The 17,283-nt window shown below is 40.8% G+C and overlaps 2 protein-coding genes across 2 annotated transcripts in view; both read left to right on the top strand.

The window, feature by feature from the left end:
• Nucleotides 1-1,768: 1,768 nt before the first annotated feature.
• On the top strand, nucleotides 1,769-3,645 carry LOC119721035. Its single transcript, XM_038190909.1, has 2 exons — nucleotides 1,769-1,853; nucleotides 2,372-3,645. Exon 2 carries the CDS (start codon nucleotides 2,645-2,647, stop codon nucleotides 3,626-3,628), a length of 984 nt encoding a protein of 327 aa, XP_038046837.1. The 5' UTR covers nucleotides 1,769-1,853; nucleotides 2,372-2,644; the 3' UTR covers nucleotides 3,629-3,645.
• Nucleotides 3,646-8,676: 5,031 nt separating this feature from the next.
• The window catches only part of LOC119720859, a 31,890-nt gene continuing 23,283 nt past the window's right edge, over nucleotides 8,677-17,283 (top strand). Inside the window, exon 1 of the mRNA XM_038190725.1 lies at nucleotides 8,677-8,772. Coding sequence (XP_038046653.1) covers nucleotides 8,677-8,772 — 96 coding nt within the window. The remainder of the gene's footprint in view (nucleotides 8,773-17,283) is intronic.

Below are 17,283 nucleotides of genomic sequence, written 5' to 3'. Positions count from 1 at the left end.
CAGTAAAATATTTACATCTACATTGTATTTTCACTGCTGATCGTCGATTTTCACATCGGAGTAGGCATGAACGTAGATCTTCCCAAGTGGTGAGTAAATCCCTTGTCTGATATTTAACATTTTTATGCCTAAAACATTTTTATGCCTAAAACATTTTTATGCCTAAAACATTTTTATGCCTAAAATCTTTTTATGCCATCATGTATGAAACATTCTGGTCTTTTGTATGTTGGTTTATTGCCAGAATTAAAGGCCGTCAAAACGGACACGGCCGGAAATTTGTCTTGTAATCACGACTGATTATTAACTTTTGAAACAAATCTGTCGTCGTGATTTGCAAGTATTTTTGAGAATGATTTTAATGATTCTCTATTTAATTCTTGCATGAGATGGCAAAAAGGATTTTTTGTTGACTTTATTTTATACTTTAAACATTTCGGGTAAACACCGTCCATTTATTTTAACACAATCTCCTACTATTTTTCGGCATTTCGGAAAACAATGATATCAAGCACTTTATTTTTGTGAACTTCAAATTTTCCTTTTGAAACAAACACAAATTGGAACTTATGAGCAACACAAGTACGCTAACTTCAACTTAAATTTTAGTGTTGCCATAATAGTTACGTTCTCATTTATCTTTTGAAATAGACTTTTCCCATTTCCCCAAAACTATCAGTTTTCTATTGCTATGATCATTCGGGAATTTGTTATTAGGGCATGGTATTATATTCTGATTTCATTTTATAACATAACTTGGTGAATAATTCATTTCTATTTTTGGATTTAAAATTACACTACATGTATATAAAATATTCATATTCGTGCATAATTCCATTTAAATAATTCTGCTGTTTGGGCAACAATCATTTTATGCCACAGTAATTTACATAATTCATTAGACATTTATTGTTTTTATGCATTTCAGATAATATCCTTGGAGCTACTTCATTAGCCCATTCCCTTTTGACTGTCGTTTTTTATACACCCAACAAAGTTCTGTTTTTATACACCCAACCAAGTTTCTAATATAATTCTTGTGTAAATACCTAATTGTCTCTATTTGTACTGTAAATAAACCATTTCATATTTGTGAGACAACAGAAAACATTCGCTCTACCCAAATCATTTTTTAGTGGAACCCCTCGGACATAAGGAGAGTGCCACATTTTAAAAACTAACTAATTCCACTCTCCCCGGTTACACTTGGCGTAGTCGGCAGGATAGCTTTGCTATCCACTTTATTTTGGATTTGGGAGCGAAGTTAGATAAATTAAATCAGGGTAAACGACAGTCAAATATATAGGGAATTCGCCTGGCACTGATGAGACCGGGAGCTCTAGCTGTGGCGTCGTTCTGCTCATGACGATTGGGAGTCCAGGCTAAGCTCAGCATCGGCATAGTAGGCCCAGCGGAGGTTGGGTACCAGACCAGGTTGACTAAGGAGGGGTGTACCGGCCCAGGTTCCTGCCGCCTTCCTTACTTGGTGCCATCTTGAAGACACACATTTTTCTCCAAGAGACTCTGGTGCTGCCATAGACACCGCTGAAGCACAGAATCCTGTTCCGGCTGGACTGTACATGTTGCATCTGGGCGGTTTTTCCTGAACTGGTCATTGCGGTCGTCCAATTGACTGCGTCTTCTTGGTGGTGCCCACCGCCAGAGAACCACTGACTGACCTCCAGAGTGGACTGCAGGAGTGGTCATCTGCTGCCAATTGACCCCACTGAACTGTCTTCTTTTGGCGAAATCCAGACTCCTTCCATCTTGGTAGCCGTCCATCGATCTGACAGCGACGATTGGTCTCTGGAGCGGGCTGTAGGAGCTGCATTTTCATATTTTTGCTGGTGGTGGTAATATTTCTTGCTTGTTGTAATTCATTGCATTATTATTGTTCTCTGAAAACCTAGAAAAAAGACAAAGAACAAAACAAAATTGTACATATTATGTGAGAAAATTTATATTGTCATTTGTATACTGCATTTGTAAAATTAGCACTTAATATAGAATAGGAGCATCCAAGAATTTTGTCTCTTCTCATAATATTCTAGAGAGTTGGTGTTATAGTAACCTGCTCCTTAGCTCTAAATTCGCTCTTTTATAGCAATTTAAGGAGCATTCAAGAATTTGTCTCTCCTCATAACATTCTAAGAGTTGGTGTTCAGTGACCTTAGCTCTAGATTTGCTGTTTTATAGCATTTCAGTATCACCTTTGGAATTTTTGGAAATTTTGGAATTTCTATTTAAGTGTTTGGAATTCTTGATTATTCTTCATAGTCTCTATTGAGCTTTGTCACAAGTCTTTTTGGTGTGAACATTTTAATGCCCCTGTGGCAGATGTCTTTTCATTTATATTTTTCTGTGCATGCAGATTTGGGACATACTACCACTTGGGTGACTACGTTCATGCCATCCATCCCTTCTTCCACCCCGTGATTCACCTGTCATCTAGCTGCACGTGATCTACCGTGCTTGGGTTCTAGACTTAGTGGACTGTGTAAGTGCACTGCTGCTAAGCGTTAAGGTTGCATATTAGGTTGCGCTTGCTGCGTACAGGCATTTGTAAGCAAAACCACATATTTTTGTACATATATTAACCTTTTATCCCCAATAAGCAGCAGGTTTTCCTATCATAACACTAGTCATGCCTAAGGAAATGGAGGGGGCAGAAGGAGGTCCTAGTGTGTCACATCTCATGGATGAACTTGAAGACTTGCGTTCCTTATTCCATCAAACACAGGAATTTTCCAAAGTCAAAAGTCCGACTTATCTGTTGGTTCCTAGCCAAAAGAAATTACAGTCTTTTTCTGGAAAATCTTCAGATATTAAGTTAGAGGACTGGATTTATGATGTCAGTACTGCTGTAAAGGCCCGACCCTTGTCTAAGAAGGCAGAAATAGATTTTGCCCTCCAGTATCTAACTAGTTCAGCTAGAGAGGAGGTCAAATACCACAAAGTAGGTAGTTTGGAAGCACTATTTTCTGTCTTGCGAGACACATTTGGGGATCATGGCTCATCTGTTCGTCTGCAACGGACATTTTTTGAACGGAAGCAGACACAGGAAGAGTCCTTAACATCTTTTTCTCACTCCCTTCTTGACCTGTTCACTAAGGCTGCCAGGAAGTGCCCTCAGCTCATGGAGAAGCGAGAGCATCTCTTAAAAGACCAGTTTGCAGAGGGGGTCCACGATGTTCTACTTCGAAAGTACTTGAAAAGTAAGCTTCGTGGTTCACCTGGCATCGACTTCTTTGCCTTGAGGACGGAAGCCATCGAGTGGGCTGAGGAGAGTGAGGGGGCTGCCTCTTCTTCCAATCCTGTGACCATCAGTAGACAATCTGCAAAAGAAGAACCGAGTGCCAGATCATTACTTGACATCATGGTCAAACAACAAGAGCAGATCGATCATCAGCAGAAACAACTGGATGAATTGACTACCCTTGTCCAGCAATTAGCCCAAGCCAAGCCCAATAACTCCACTGGCAGACAGCAGACGAAGGTAACTTGTACATTTTGTAGCAAGGCAGGACACACAGCAGAGAGGTGCTTCAAGCGACAACTCAAAGAAGCACATGGTACGATAGAAGAGTTGAGGAAAGCAACGAAATCCCCTCCAAGTCAGGGAAACTAACTCCTCTCTCGGACCAGGGTCCCTTCGAAGAGAGGGAAACTACGGACCCTTTTTGTAGTTCTTGTTTTGCTGAAGCGAGTCCTTCCACCTCTAATGTTGTTGGTAGTTGTCCCACACTCACTCTTAGACTAGGGACTGTTGAGACAAAAGTGTCTCCTTGACACGGGGTCAATGGTTTCTACTGTAACTGAAGAGTTTTTCCTGAACCATCTGAAACCAAAAGGTACCGAGTTGAGGTCTTACGGCCCCTGTTTGCGGATCACAGCTGCTAATGGCTTGGAGATACCATATGTTGGGTATTTAGAGTTAGACCTGAATTGTGATGGGATCATTTTGCCTCAGATGGGTTTTCTAGTCGTCCGCGATCCAGTTGATGTTGACATCAAGAAGGAGAAACAACTAGTTCCAGGTCTCCTTGGGATGAATGTTTTAGCTCCGTTGGTTAGCGCTTTGGGTGATGCCAGCTTAGCCACAACATCTCCTCTACACTTTTTGCAGTAGACATCTCCGGCATGTCTACTGCCCCCCTTGCCCCCCCCCCCCCTTCGCGACGCCCATGGTTGAACGTGTAAAGGTGCATTTCTTACTGCGTTACACTTTCACACTCAAAGTTCAATAATAGTGAGAAAGTACTCGTCACTAGATGTATCCACGAACATAAAAGTATTTTCCCAAGTGATCATATGATTTGCTTTTACCACTATCAATTTCACACTGACATTCTCAATAAATATTGGTTCATTTTAATAACCGACTCATGTATCATATCAATCAGCGGTAAATAGTTGTAGATACGGGCGTCGCAAGACCATTTTGAAAGGAGGGGGGGGGGGAGGGGGGGTTGACATCATGAAATTTGCTGATAGACATTCATGCAAAAAATCCCTTAACTCCATTTCTAATTTCTATATGTATTTATGGTTATTTATGTTGCCTACTTTGAATGGAATTAATTTTTCAGTGAGATAAGTTCAACTTCAAAAGTCAATCGTCAAAATTTGGCCAGTATCATACTGCAAAGTTTTTGACATTGTCTCGTCAAAAAAACTACGTTTACACGCTCAGTACCTGGGCGCATACCTTTTTTTGACCCGTTCCCTGACCCCAGACTTGGCTGGGGGGGGGGGGGGGGGGGGGGGTCTTTAAATCCTAAAGTAGAACTTTTAATATGCGAGCGCGAATCCCTAAAGGTGTGGGTTCCAGGACCCGCTTTAGGGCCCCAGGAAATATTTGTATTCTAGATGCTCCGTGGTGCAATCTGAGGCGTTTCCTGGCCATTTTCCCCTGACCTTTTGAATGAAATGTGCTCGTGTTTAGAGAGATGGGGATGGGCCATCAAAGTTGATATATTACATCACAAACATCACATTAAAACTGTAGCTTGGCTCTCCTTCAAGATTTCCCCTTAGCTTGATCCATGATTTTGAGTCGCTCACTAACATTCAGCTCACTTCGTAAGTGCCTGCGACCGAGCACTTGCTTATGTTTTGCACAGCTGTAGCTGTCAACCGTCGTATAGCGACCTCGCGCGGCAGCTCGTGCCGACGTCACAGACAGGCCCGCTTTATCAAATAGGCACAGTGCCCACTGTGCCTGTTAGTGTAGGTAGACTTCCTGGCACAGTTTGACCTTTTTTTCTGAAGAGATATGAATCGGTCACATGAATAAGAAAGTATGATATGAATATTTAACTATATAGGCGTAAAACAATCCGGGTACAGATTGACATATTGTATGGATGAGAGTGAGTATGGAATTGGTTAGGGTAAGGAACCGAGTACCGTTTCCTATAGCTGGGCGTGACTTTGCGTTGGTCTCGGTATTGACCAATGGGTGATATTTATCAATTAATAACTCGTGAAGGGGGTTTTTCTGCAAATGTTTTACTGTACACCATAATGGATAGGAACCTTATTAATATTCGTGAGTCGTGAATAGATTGACAGATATTGCAAACGCCAGTGTTACTTTTTCAAAACGGCACCTACTCAGGTCTATTTTTCCAACTTCAACAAAAAGTAATAAACATATCACAATGTTTTTAAGCAGATACTTGGATTATTATCAGGGAAATTACCCCTTAAAGTTGCATGAAGATACGGTCTTCTAAACGGGAGAAATCAAATTTCAAAGATTTCGCCCGCCAACTAGTCCGTGGGACGAGAGGCCGAAAATGCTTTAGTTTTCGAGATACGCGATCTGGTCAGACGAATTTCATAAAACTCTCCAGACACGTAGATTATGATGTACCATATCTAAAAAACTTTGCTTCCCGATCCTCAGTTTGTTTGGGAGTGAGAAAATCCGGGATGAAAATGCCGAAAACTGTGCATGAGAAAAACCATAAGAAACACCGCCCTCTATTGACACAGTCAGAAACCCTTTCGCACGCAAAGAGCGCTTGCCCGATATCGGTACATTACATCTTCCATATAATATCAATACAGATCAAATACGTCTAAGCTGTTGCAGAATGGCAGCATTCAGAGATCGAATTCCTCGCATATAGATCAATTAGACGAATTTAATTTCTGACTAAAAATTAAACAAGGTTTGGCGTAGATTAGACGAAATCGATACCCCGCTACGAAAACGTATACTTCTTTGTTGAATTTGCTTCAACTGAATTTTAAAATGTCTCTTAAATGACGGTGATGGACGAATATGAATATTACAAACGGTGAATTCGAATGATAAACGTTATAGAATAGCCCGGAAAACCTATATAATTTAATAACATTCATTCTTTTATATAATTATTCTTTTTTCAGGAGGGGGGGGGGCACAGCTATTACCCACACAAAAAGAATTACATAAGTTTGTTCAATCTGTACTGAATGAGCATTACTTGTTTGTTTTCAACTACCCAAACGAGCTAAATGAGCACATGTATACATTACAGGCCGATAAGATAATTGTTGTATAACATATCAAAAGTCTCATCAAATTGTTTGCAATTTTTTTGTTAAGAAGAGGAAATAAATTAATGTTTCCCTATTTAGAAGCTGTGAGTGGCAGCATTACAACTGCAATTTGTTTCAGCCAAAACCGTTTTACCGTTTTTATTATTCTGAATATTGTTTAAAGAACCGATTCATTATTTTGTTGTGGCTCCGTCCATTCTATGAAGCCACAAATAACCCAACGGCCCACCCACTTCCTTTTTTTGAGACTGCATCAAATTTGTATTACATTTTTTTAAATTTCAGGCATAACATTTTTTTTAACGATGTTTCAGAAGTTCGGATGCTCCACCAGATGCCACACACTTATATTATTTTTGAAAACATGTTACCCTATGAGAAAAGAGTTCAGAAAAATATTATTCTGATCTGTGGTTTAACCATCAAATCGATGTTTAGCTAAATACATAACAATGTTAACATTCGATCTTAAATTTATAACGTGATGAAATTTATAACGTGATCATGTTGGACAAAACTGTAAAGGTGATATTTTTGCATATGAAGGAAGCTTTGAAGAATTCATTGGCCAAGTTTAGGCGGGTCTTGATTGTTCTTGACACGGGACCGGGTATATTATTCTTGCAAACAACGACGGATAGGTGCATGCGGTGTGATTTCCTGTTCCGAGTGCAGTGTTCGTGGGTCGTGTTCCCTCCGTTCGATCGCGAGAACAATAATAAATACTCGCGTCAGACCCACTGATCTCTATTATAAAGACCGCCAGAACTTGGAGTCGGACGGCATTACGTGAAAAAAAAAGGTTTCTGACTGTGTCAATATGTAGGGGGCGCTGTTTCTTTTTTATTTCTCATGCAGAATTTTCGGCGTTTTTATACCAGAGTTTCTCATTCCCAAACTAACTGTGGATCGGGAACAAAGTTTTTTGGATATGGTACACCATAATCTACATGTCTGTGAAGTTTTATAAAATTTGGCGAACCAGACCGCGTGACGAGCGAAAAAAGGCCTCGTCCCACGGAACTAAACGTGAACATGTCTGTGTACAAGTAGTTTCGTTCACAATAAAGTGTTACAAAACCTTTAGAAATCGCCCTTCGCAACCACACAGCTGTAGGTATGAACGTATTGCTACGAACGGTGTAAGATTGGTGGTTAACGCGGTCACCTGTGACCTTAGATAATCCTGTGGACAATTTATGGACATTGGTCAATGGGCTGTCAGTGGCGGCGCAGTTGTGAGTCAGTGCAGCGAGGGAGCTTCATACATGTATATCCGTACGTGAAAAAGTCAATAAAGTTGACTGACTAAACGCTGCTCGCTATGTACATGTAGGTGACAGCGACGAAAATGTTACATTTTTAGACAATAAAATAACAACTGGGCCAGTCAGGGTTTTCCAGATAGTTAAAGCGCAAGAAAAAGACAACGCTAAAAACAGATAGTAAAACAGATAGTATAATACCGTTGTTGCTTTATTGGCATCTTTTCTCTCTCTTAAGATCGATGATGGGATCGAGCACAGCCGACCTCAGGAGACGGAAATGTCTTGCTTGGTCATTTTTTTATTGGGGGGGGGGGGTGCACTTGCACATCTGATTCGAAATGTAGACAGTATGTTTTCTCAGGACACTTGGTCTCCGTAAAATCAAACAGCCGGGGGGGGGGGTAACCATCTGTCGATGGGGGCGCTGTTCCAACCGACAATACAATTATGCACACAAAGGGCCAAAATATGGTGCTTTTCAGGGCGATACATGTGCGAACTTTTGAAATATAGGCAACCAAAACGGCAGATGCCACAAAAAGGGCACCACTTTTTTTTTTAAAGGGCCACTTGTTCAGATAAAAGGGTACTTCGTAAAAAAGGGCACTATTTACGAACTATTGGGGGGGTAAGCCCGTTGAAAAAAGGGCATTTGAATGGAAAAAAGGCAGTCATTACAAAATAATGGGGGGGGGGGGGGTAAATACCCCCTTAACCCCGCTGGCTACGTCTATGCAAGACACGTCTATTTAAGGCAACTTGTATATCTATTCTACGGTATGGATGCGAAGTGTGGATAGTGGATAGCAGCACGAAGAAAAATATCAATGCCTTTGCTATCTCATGCTACCGCATTATGCTGGGCGTTAAACGGACGGACAGGATCCTGAAAAGCGTCATCCTCAACATAGTCAAAGCCAAACCACTCATCAACGAGGTGCACCGTAAGCAGGTGAACTTCTTAGGCCGCACCTTGCGCATGAACCAGATAGAGCCTGCACATATGCACTGTAAACAACCAAAGAGGGAAAGGGACAACCAGGGCGGCAACGCACCTCCTTTCTGTGCAGTCCATCAAGGGGGACCTTGATGGTTTCCTCACAGCCACCATTATGGAGGAATAAGCCCAACAGAGACCTGCATGGCGAAAACTGGTAGTCGACTGCTCCACAGCCGACCGATGATGATGATGAAGATCTGAAACACCGTGTTTTGATTCGTGTCCCCCATTTTCCCCATCTTCCTTCGCTATTAAATCATCAGTGGTCTCAATGCAACGCTTACATGTAGTATGAAACAACTACAATAGATTAATGTAAGAATGGAATGCTAGATTATATTTACAATAGTCTTTCTGAAACTTCTATCTGTAATCGTCAATATCTTCCTTGTCAGCGTACTCTTCATCTTGTTGGAACAGCCCGTCAAATTTGGCTAGCCTGGTGTTTAGGCAACCTCTCTGTTAAAGGCTTTGTGCATTGCATTTCCTCCATTTAATTTGTCTTCGATATCGCCACAATTTGTTTGATGCGTATCATTATCATTCAAGTGTAGGTAACTTGACAAACAATCTTTGCACTTGTTGAAAAAGATTCGCTTGACTACCCAGAGAGTCTTCCTATCGGCTTTTTCCTTGGCTTGATCTACACCTATGCCCTCGTTGGTGGACCGATCACAGCTCACTCTGCCGTGCCTACCTTTTCGGCTCACTAACCCTTTACTAAGGTGATGTCTCACGTGAGCGGCTGTAAAAGTGCTTTTTATAATACAGAGAAACCATGCACAAATGGCGAAATAAGGCATCTGAATTTTAACCTAAAAGGCCAATAAAAATACTCACCAATTACACACTGCGTTTTTTTCCCCCAAACATAAAGGCTCGGCCATTATCGGCGTCCATATCCCCAGCCGGTCTCAAACGGACTTGTTTAAGACCGGCCAAGCACGTGGTTATTCCCTTATTCAAATTTACTGGCTTTTAAAAAGTTTTCCTGAACGGGGCACAACAAGCCTTTGACAGTCTACATACGGGTCCCTTTTCATCGCGTCTTTACACACCACCACGGGCGTCGCTAAAGGGGGGGGGGGGAATCAGACGGTGTCCAGTCCCCACTCCTCGTTTTGATTTTGCGTCAGTCGGGTGACCGCAACAATACTTGGCTACCTTCCAAAACGGAAAGTCTCTCGGCAATTTTCTTGGCACAACCCCTTTCAAATTTGTCTTGAAGCTTTCCTCAGCACAGCTACACGAGAATTTCAAACAGTGGCTATCACATACGCCACTTTAGCCCGATGTACCCTGGATTTGAACCTTTCAGCTCTTCTAGTGAAGGGCGTTTATGAGTCTGTATAGGGAACCAGAGTACACACTACCTACCTCTTGGACTTCTAAAATTCGTTGCAATTATACTGTCACACTGATAAGGTTTCATCATCAGGGCGTATACTCCTGGGAACATGATGAAATTGAAATTCTGCGCCACCGCTCAGGCGCTAAGACAGCTCAAAAAATGGGACCGTCATTTAAATGCTCCAGGGTAAGGATTCCCTTATCTGATTTCATTTAAATTACGGGTTTAATGTGTGCTAAGCGAAGCAAAATGTCGAGCAGTTCGTTACGCCGATGCATCGCTGAAACATTATCTATGTGCCACGATTTGGCAGCTCAAATGATCTCCCAGCCCCTGCTAATTTACAGCAGATACAATGTAACTAGATCAAATGAGCAAGCTGTCCGTGAATTGGAGTGGAAACTATTTCTTGGAGCAGAACGGCGCCTAACGTTTCAGGCCAATAGTCAGGCCAAGTTTTATTTTACTAGTCTTGTATCAAGTCAATCTTAAAAGGACAAGATATCTAATAAAACGACCACTTTTTGAGAATATAACAGAATTTGCTACTAATTTTGGAGAATAATGTACAATTAGCTCACAAGTTAATAATTTTCCTAGAATTTCTTTATATTTCCTCTATATTTCCCAAGTTTTTTTTTTCATTTCCTTAGAAGATCCTTCGAAAGTAAATATTACTTTACATAAGGACATTTCCTTGCAAGTGGAAGCACTACCTCGCTTGATTGTCAAGATTGCGTGCCACGAGAAAGGTCTTTTGTTTGTGGAGGTCGTTTCCGATTATAAACACATCGTGACTGACGGAGGTCAAAGCAGACTATAGAACCTCGATTTATTGTCACAGTTCTTGTATACATTTGACAAGAGAGACATCAAAGAATAAGGGTTCTGTAAAAATAATCAGTGTAACACTTCTAATTTATTTTAACATTCAGGAGTAACACAATAGCGTTGTCACTCATGCAAGGATTACTTTTCTGAAAAACTCGATTTCATTCAAGTTTCTTCATCTCCCGTTGAAACCAATACGTTATCCCTTTCTTCAAAAAGCAATAACATGATTTTCAAAAGGTCTAGGTTTATTAAACCTACCCCATGGTCTGAGCATCATCAGGTGTTCAATGTACACCTCCCCGTATCCAACGTCTGATATAATGTAAGCGTGCACATTTTACGCGACCCCAAGCGCCAGCCAATGGGATTCGTCTGTGACACCATTTCGATCAGAAACTGTGGACACAGCTGTTGATTGGTCAATTTGGCCGCCATGTTTTTGTGATACAGCAACGGGTTACCGAAGACCCCATATAAGGCGTCCGCTGAATGGTCAGAATCTCGAGGTCAACTTGAAGACGCAGCCTTGTTCCGCAAAACGAATCGCCGAAACTGCCCGCATATCATAGACCCTAATTGTTGTGCAAGGGACTAGGGTTACTATTGGAAATGAGGTCGAAAATAAGGTAATCATGAGGACTAGGTTGCATACACTAAACTAAGTCCGTGCGGACGTACATGCGCACAAGGAAGTGTTGCCATCAGTCACTTGGTTCGCCGAAAAATATCGGGTAAACGAAAATAAGTAAAATGGTTTTTACCAGGATTTGGTACAGTTTACCCAAGTGTCTGCTCCTAACGTTGAGCTACTGTTAGGAATATTTACTTTAAGGATTGAGGCACGTGTTTTAGCCCAACTTAGTTCAATTTGTTTTTACCCAATTGTTCGGACAACTTTAACAACCAGTTGTTAAGAAAATGTTCCCTGAGGATTTGGGCAAAGTTATCTTGCCCGACTATTAAAGAGGCAGATATTTTCCTAGAAGTTGGTAGGTCTTTGGGGCTATGTTGGTGAAAGTATAATTCATGCTATTTAACCATAAGTTGATCTCTCGGTCAAAACAAGTCACCATAGTATTAGAGCCAAAAAAACGTATACATTAGTCTTTGGTCCGAAGTAATGAGCTCATTTTTCTGGTGCTAAATACTCTATGAGGAGTTTTAGGCTTGAGTTATTACCTTTACGAACATATGATGAAACTGACAGTCACGGGCCTCACTGATTAGTGTGTAAATGAGGCCCACGTCACGTGTAACCATAAAATATTACTGCCACGCTTCAAACGTGTGCAAAACCTCTCTAATTAACGACGGTGGGTTTCTCGTAAATATGCTTCACGTTTTCTACAAGGTCGCGGTTTTAATAACGAGTGAACATGTTAAGAGGAAAATTGATGTGATTAGAATTAACCATTCTAAGATTGAATTAACCAAGCAATGATAGCTGTCATGCCTTTTCACGACTGTTGGTTTTTCGTAAATATGCTTCACGTTTTCTACAAGGTCGCGGTTTTAATAACGAGTGAACATGTTAAGAGGAAAATTGATGTGATTTGAATTAACCATTATAAGATTGAATTAACCAAGCAATGACAGCTTTCATGCCTTTTCACTGGACAAAATCTGGACTGCATTTGAATTAGGTATAGCTAGCATAAACTATTTGTTCGTCGATCTAAATGTTTCAAACTACAGGGTTAGTAAAAAAAAAAAGCGGAACCCAAACCCCCAAAATATATTTCATATTTAAAAAAATTATGTAGCACCAGATATAATAATGACTGGAAAGCCAATTTCATAAGCTACTTTTAGATGAAAAAAAAAATACTAAAATGTCTTATTCCGTTCAAAGAATATCACCATATAAACGCAATAACCCCAAAACCTGTTTCGTCTAATGAAAAAAAGCAGTTTATTGTGTATTCTGACTGTTTGAAACAACCCTGGTTAAGTAAACAATATGATTTATAAAATCCATTTTTTTTAAAGAACGGGCCTTCAAAAAGGACTTTGCTGAATATTCATAACTTTTAAACTGAGGTTATATGGCTGGTGATGTTTGAAGACAATTGTGACGACGATTCTTGAAATCGCATGTTTGGACGAAAGAGGTTTTTAGTGTCATTGTGTTTATAAAAAATGGTGACATTCTTTGAAGGCATTGAGCAATTTCAGTATTTTTTTCCATCTAAAAGTAGCTTATGACATTGGTTTCCAGTCATTATTATGTTTGCCGTAACTTTGTTTTAAAGTATGAAATATAATTTTTGGGGTTTGGGTTCTTCTTTGTTTTAATCACCTAGTAGGACATGAAATAAAACAGTTTCGTAATATACAAAAGCTCCTTTACGAGGCACAACGCAGAAAATGTAGTGTGTTTAGGCCTCTGGCTTAATTCGTGGGGCCAAGGTGTGTGATTTATTCTGGGTATCTATTTCAGTTAAACGATAGCTCTTCAGTTCCCTTTATATCACGAAACGACCCCAGCTCCTGATTGCATGAGGATGTTAGAAGCATATTAACGCTCAATGAGATCATCGAATTAGCTGCCTGTTCGGATAGAACTAAGGTTCAAAATAGGCCTTGAACGTTATGAAATAGTAGGAGAATAAAAGCAAATTATAACGGAGGGACGAGCGACTTCACAGTGGAAAAAAATGAGAATGGGGCTGTCATGGTAGGCTGTCAGTATAGGCCTTCAAATTACCTATATTAAAAAATTGCCACGATATAGATCGGGTTCTGACGGTACATCTACAGGCGGATGTGGTGTAACAAAGAAGCTGTGAATTTTATTAATACTGTGGCCCTGTAGCAAACGTGGAGCATATATTAAACAAGATCTGAAAAACAGCTTGGTGCAGTTTTGGTTACCTTGGCTACCGTTTTTTGTTCCCCCAGTCTTGCTATCATCTGTATATATATATTCCAACCGCAATGTGCACATCAAGGATTTCACGATTTTTTTCATTTGGACAATTTGTGTGCAAAATCATAGCAGTTATAAGCAAACGTTGAAGTAAACACACCATTTCAAAACGTTCGGGCAGCGATGTGGTTTTAACGTTCATAAGATGACATTTTGCGTCGGGGTGATGTAAATCAAATTAGGTTTGGCCCTTCACCAACGTATAAACACTGTATACCGTACTCAGTGTGTTACCTCCCGAGTGAAAGTTGGAAACCGATCCCGTTAGCTCGGTGGTCGAGTGGTAAGACATCTGCACTAGAAAGCAGGAGGTCGTGGGTTCGAGTCCCACCCGAGTGATTTTTTTCCAACTTTCACTCGGGAGGTAACACACTGAGTATACAGTGTTTATACGTCGGTGAAGGGCAAAACCTAATTTGGTTTTAACGTACCGGTACATTTAAAGTGTCCCGCACGAAGTTTCCATAGTCTTTTTGATGTCCTGAAAAAAAAAGGGCAGAGCCAGAGGCGCCGTGTCGGCGAGTCGGGGGATGAGGATGACCAAAATGTCCCCCGGACAGATTTACCTTGGTGTCCACTAGGCAGATTTGCCTAGGTAAATATGTCCCCCTCTAACTTATTATGTCCCCGTGCCCAACGGTAAATGTCTCCCTCTGCTAAATGTGTTTCCATGCAACGTATAAGTCTAGCAACCACACTGTGTATTACGGGCGCAGCGTCGCGTCGGTGCATGCACATATGCTGCTTCTACTACTTCTGCGTTTGTTCAGTCTTGGCAAATTCCCCACCTTGGGATATCACGCCAAGGTTGCGCGTAGAACCGACGAATATATAAGGTAGACTGAGGGTGGTTTTGAATTTGGAAAATCGAGCAGATAGGTAACCGATGCAGGGAGGTTGTTCCGATACTCCAGTAGGTATCGTTCATTGGAAAAAAAGGAGTATTTGTAGACCTTGGCACGAGTAGATATGTGACGGTATTTAAACTGATAATAGCTGCGTGTTCCTAAGGCTGTTGGAATTAAACAATTATGGGGGCTCAGAGATGGTAGTTGCGGGTGGGATCTGGTACATTATTGTTAGTCTGTCGTTTCTGCGACGGCCGGGTTTCCAGTGACTGCCTATTCAATATTCCTTTATCATAGAAGACACGCTTTCCGTAGCATGCATATTTAATGAGAACATTCCTAGCAGCTCGTCTTTGTACGGATTTTGTTGATGTTATGTTTTTGTATATGGGTCCCAACTGCAGTATTCCAGTCTTGGACGAACTAAAGGCAGTGTTTATACGCGATCCTTGAGATCCTGTGTTTTAAAGCTGCGAAGAATGAGACCTAAAATCTTATTGGTGGTCTTGGTAATGAGCTGTTTTGGCAAGTCAGCCGTAAGAAATTTCAAATTCCAATTGGAAGGGGGGGGGGAGAGAGGGGATAGGGCAAATGCTTCACTACTCACGCTCGGAAAAATGATAAATTTAGAATATAATGGAAAAAGTTTGGAAAGTCTGGAAAAATCCTGGCGACGCCCATGCAAGCAATTTGATAGCCATCATTTATCAGCAGTTTGAAAAGATTTGATACTGATTCTTTGTATATTGCATCGTAGTGTACTGAAGGCATACCTGCTGAAATGTCAAGGACATGTGACCCTTATTTCCGCTGATACCGGACATGCAATTACTACAGATTATAATATAAATTTTAAAAGTGACATTTTCTTTCGATAAATCAGCAAATCATTCTGTATCGTCCAATAGCGTTTTGGGAACAGCTTTGTGGTTGTTCAGTTACAACCACCTCTAGTTTGTCTTCATTTCCCACACGTGTTCTTGTCGTACACCCCACTTTGGGACTTTTTTTCAAATCCGATCCACTTCAAACTTAGCGCATACTTAGACCACAAGCTGAAGAGGCATGCCGAATCATGACGACATGATGACGTCATCACATGTCATATAACGTCAACTTAAAGGTACATTTTCAAGGGCCTATATCTAAAGAACTACAAGGCCGACTCCATTGAAACTTTGTCGTGATAACGTCATCATGTGAATTTGTATTGATTTTTATTGTTTTTCATCTCATCTGCATCTCATCTCAGGAACAAAACATGCTACTTCAACATTTTTTGGGGGTATTAGGTTGTGTAGGTAAAATATAGTGCATAACATTTCAAAAAATTTGTGACGTCATCATGACGTCATCAAAAATGTGTTTTTTGAAACACATAAGGGAATGTTTGATCGTTATGAAACTTGGTAGGTGGGCAGGTATTGATAATAATATTCAGACACTGATGTGATTTCATGTTGACGTCATCAACTGAGTACTTATGAAGTTTTAAAATGTTGATATTTTATTCTAATTGGCAAAATGGACATGAAAGGCAATTAGAATGACTTTAAACTAGGCACATACAAAGACCCTCAGCTTATGTTGCTCCTAAACAAGTGATGTCATGACGAAGCCACCATTAGTCATGTGACGTCATTTTTAAGGTGCATGATTTAAATGTCCATATCCAGAGTTCTAGAGCCAATAGCCAATAGCCTTGAAACTTTGTGAATACATAATCGCGTGTATGTTATTCATGAAAATTAAATTGACGTCATGATGACGTCATCCTGCAAGTCATAGATTTCTAAATTTTGTTAATTTATGACACCAAATTTACTTCTTTACAGCCCAATATTTTCGTAACCATCTACGTGTACATGAACATCCGACTTGGATGAACTCCTACATTACAGATGTCACTAAAACACTTGTCGAAACAGCTATGTTTTTGACCACAAACACAGTTCTAGTTTTTCTTTCATGTTTGTTCCAGTACAGACCGCACAGTTTACCCTTTACCGTGCACGGACCGGCCCACAGTTTGATCAGAGGGACTTGCGTGTCCAAAGGTGTGCGTTTTTCAACGTGCCATGATTGCACTTGGATAGTTTTGTTATCGATATCCCAAACCAAATCCACCACCAATCTTACCCACAGAGTGTCCTTCTCCTTGGCCTATAGTCCAAAGACTACAGCTACATGGGCGCGTCGCCAGGATTTTTTTCGGGGGGGGAGCACATTTCCCCCCAAAATCCTTGTACTTTCTTTAGCATATTCTCTAGCATATTTTTCCTTCCCAGGGGAGGGGGGGGGGGGCAAGCGCCCCTTGGCCCCCGCCCCCTCGCGACGCCCATGTACTGCTGTACAAACCAACTTTCCATTACTCGATCGATGAAAAAGGTCTGGTTTCACTTCCAGATGTCGCCGAAGATTCGAGGAAAAAAACCCGAAGATATTTTCTTTTAGTGCAATTAAGTGACATTCCAACCTCCCATATTTATATTGACCTTCAA

Source organism: Patiria miniata, unplaced genomic scaffold, assembly GCF_015706575.1.
Source record: "Patiria miniata isolate m_02_andy unplaced genomic scaffold, ASM1570657v1 HiC_scaffold_9, whole genome shotgun sequence".
Taxonomy (NCBI): domain Eukaryota; kingdom Metazoa; phylum Echinodermata; class Asteroidea; order Valvatida; family Asterinidae; genus Patiria; species Patiria miniata.
Note: the sequence above shows the minus strand (reverse complement) of the source record. Positions and strands in the feature narration are given on the sequence as shown.

What these genes read in the sequence shown, in the direction of transcription:
- LOC119721035 (XM_038190909.1), top strand. Translation starts at nt 2,645, where the DNA reads ATGCCTAAGGAAATGGAGGGGGCAGAAGGAGGTCCTAGTGTGTCACAT.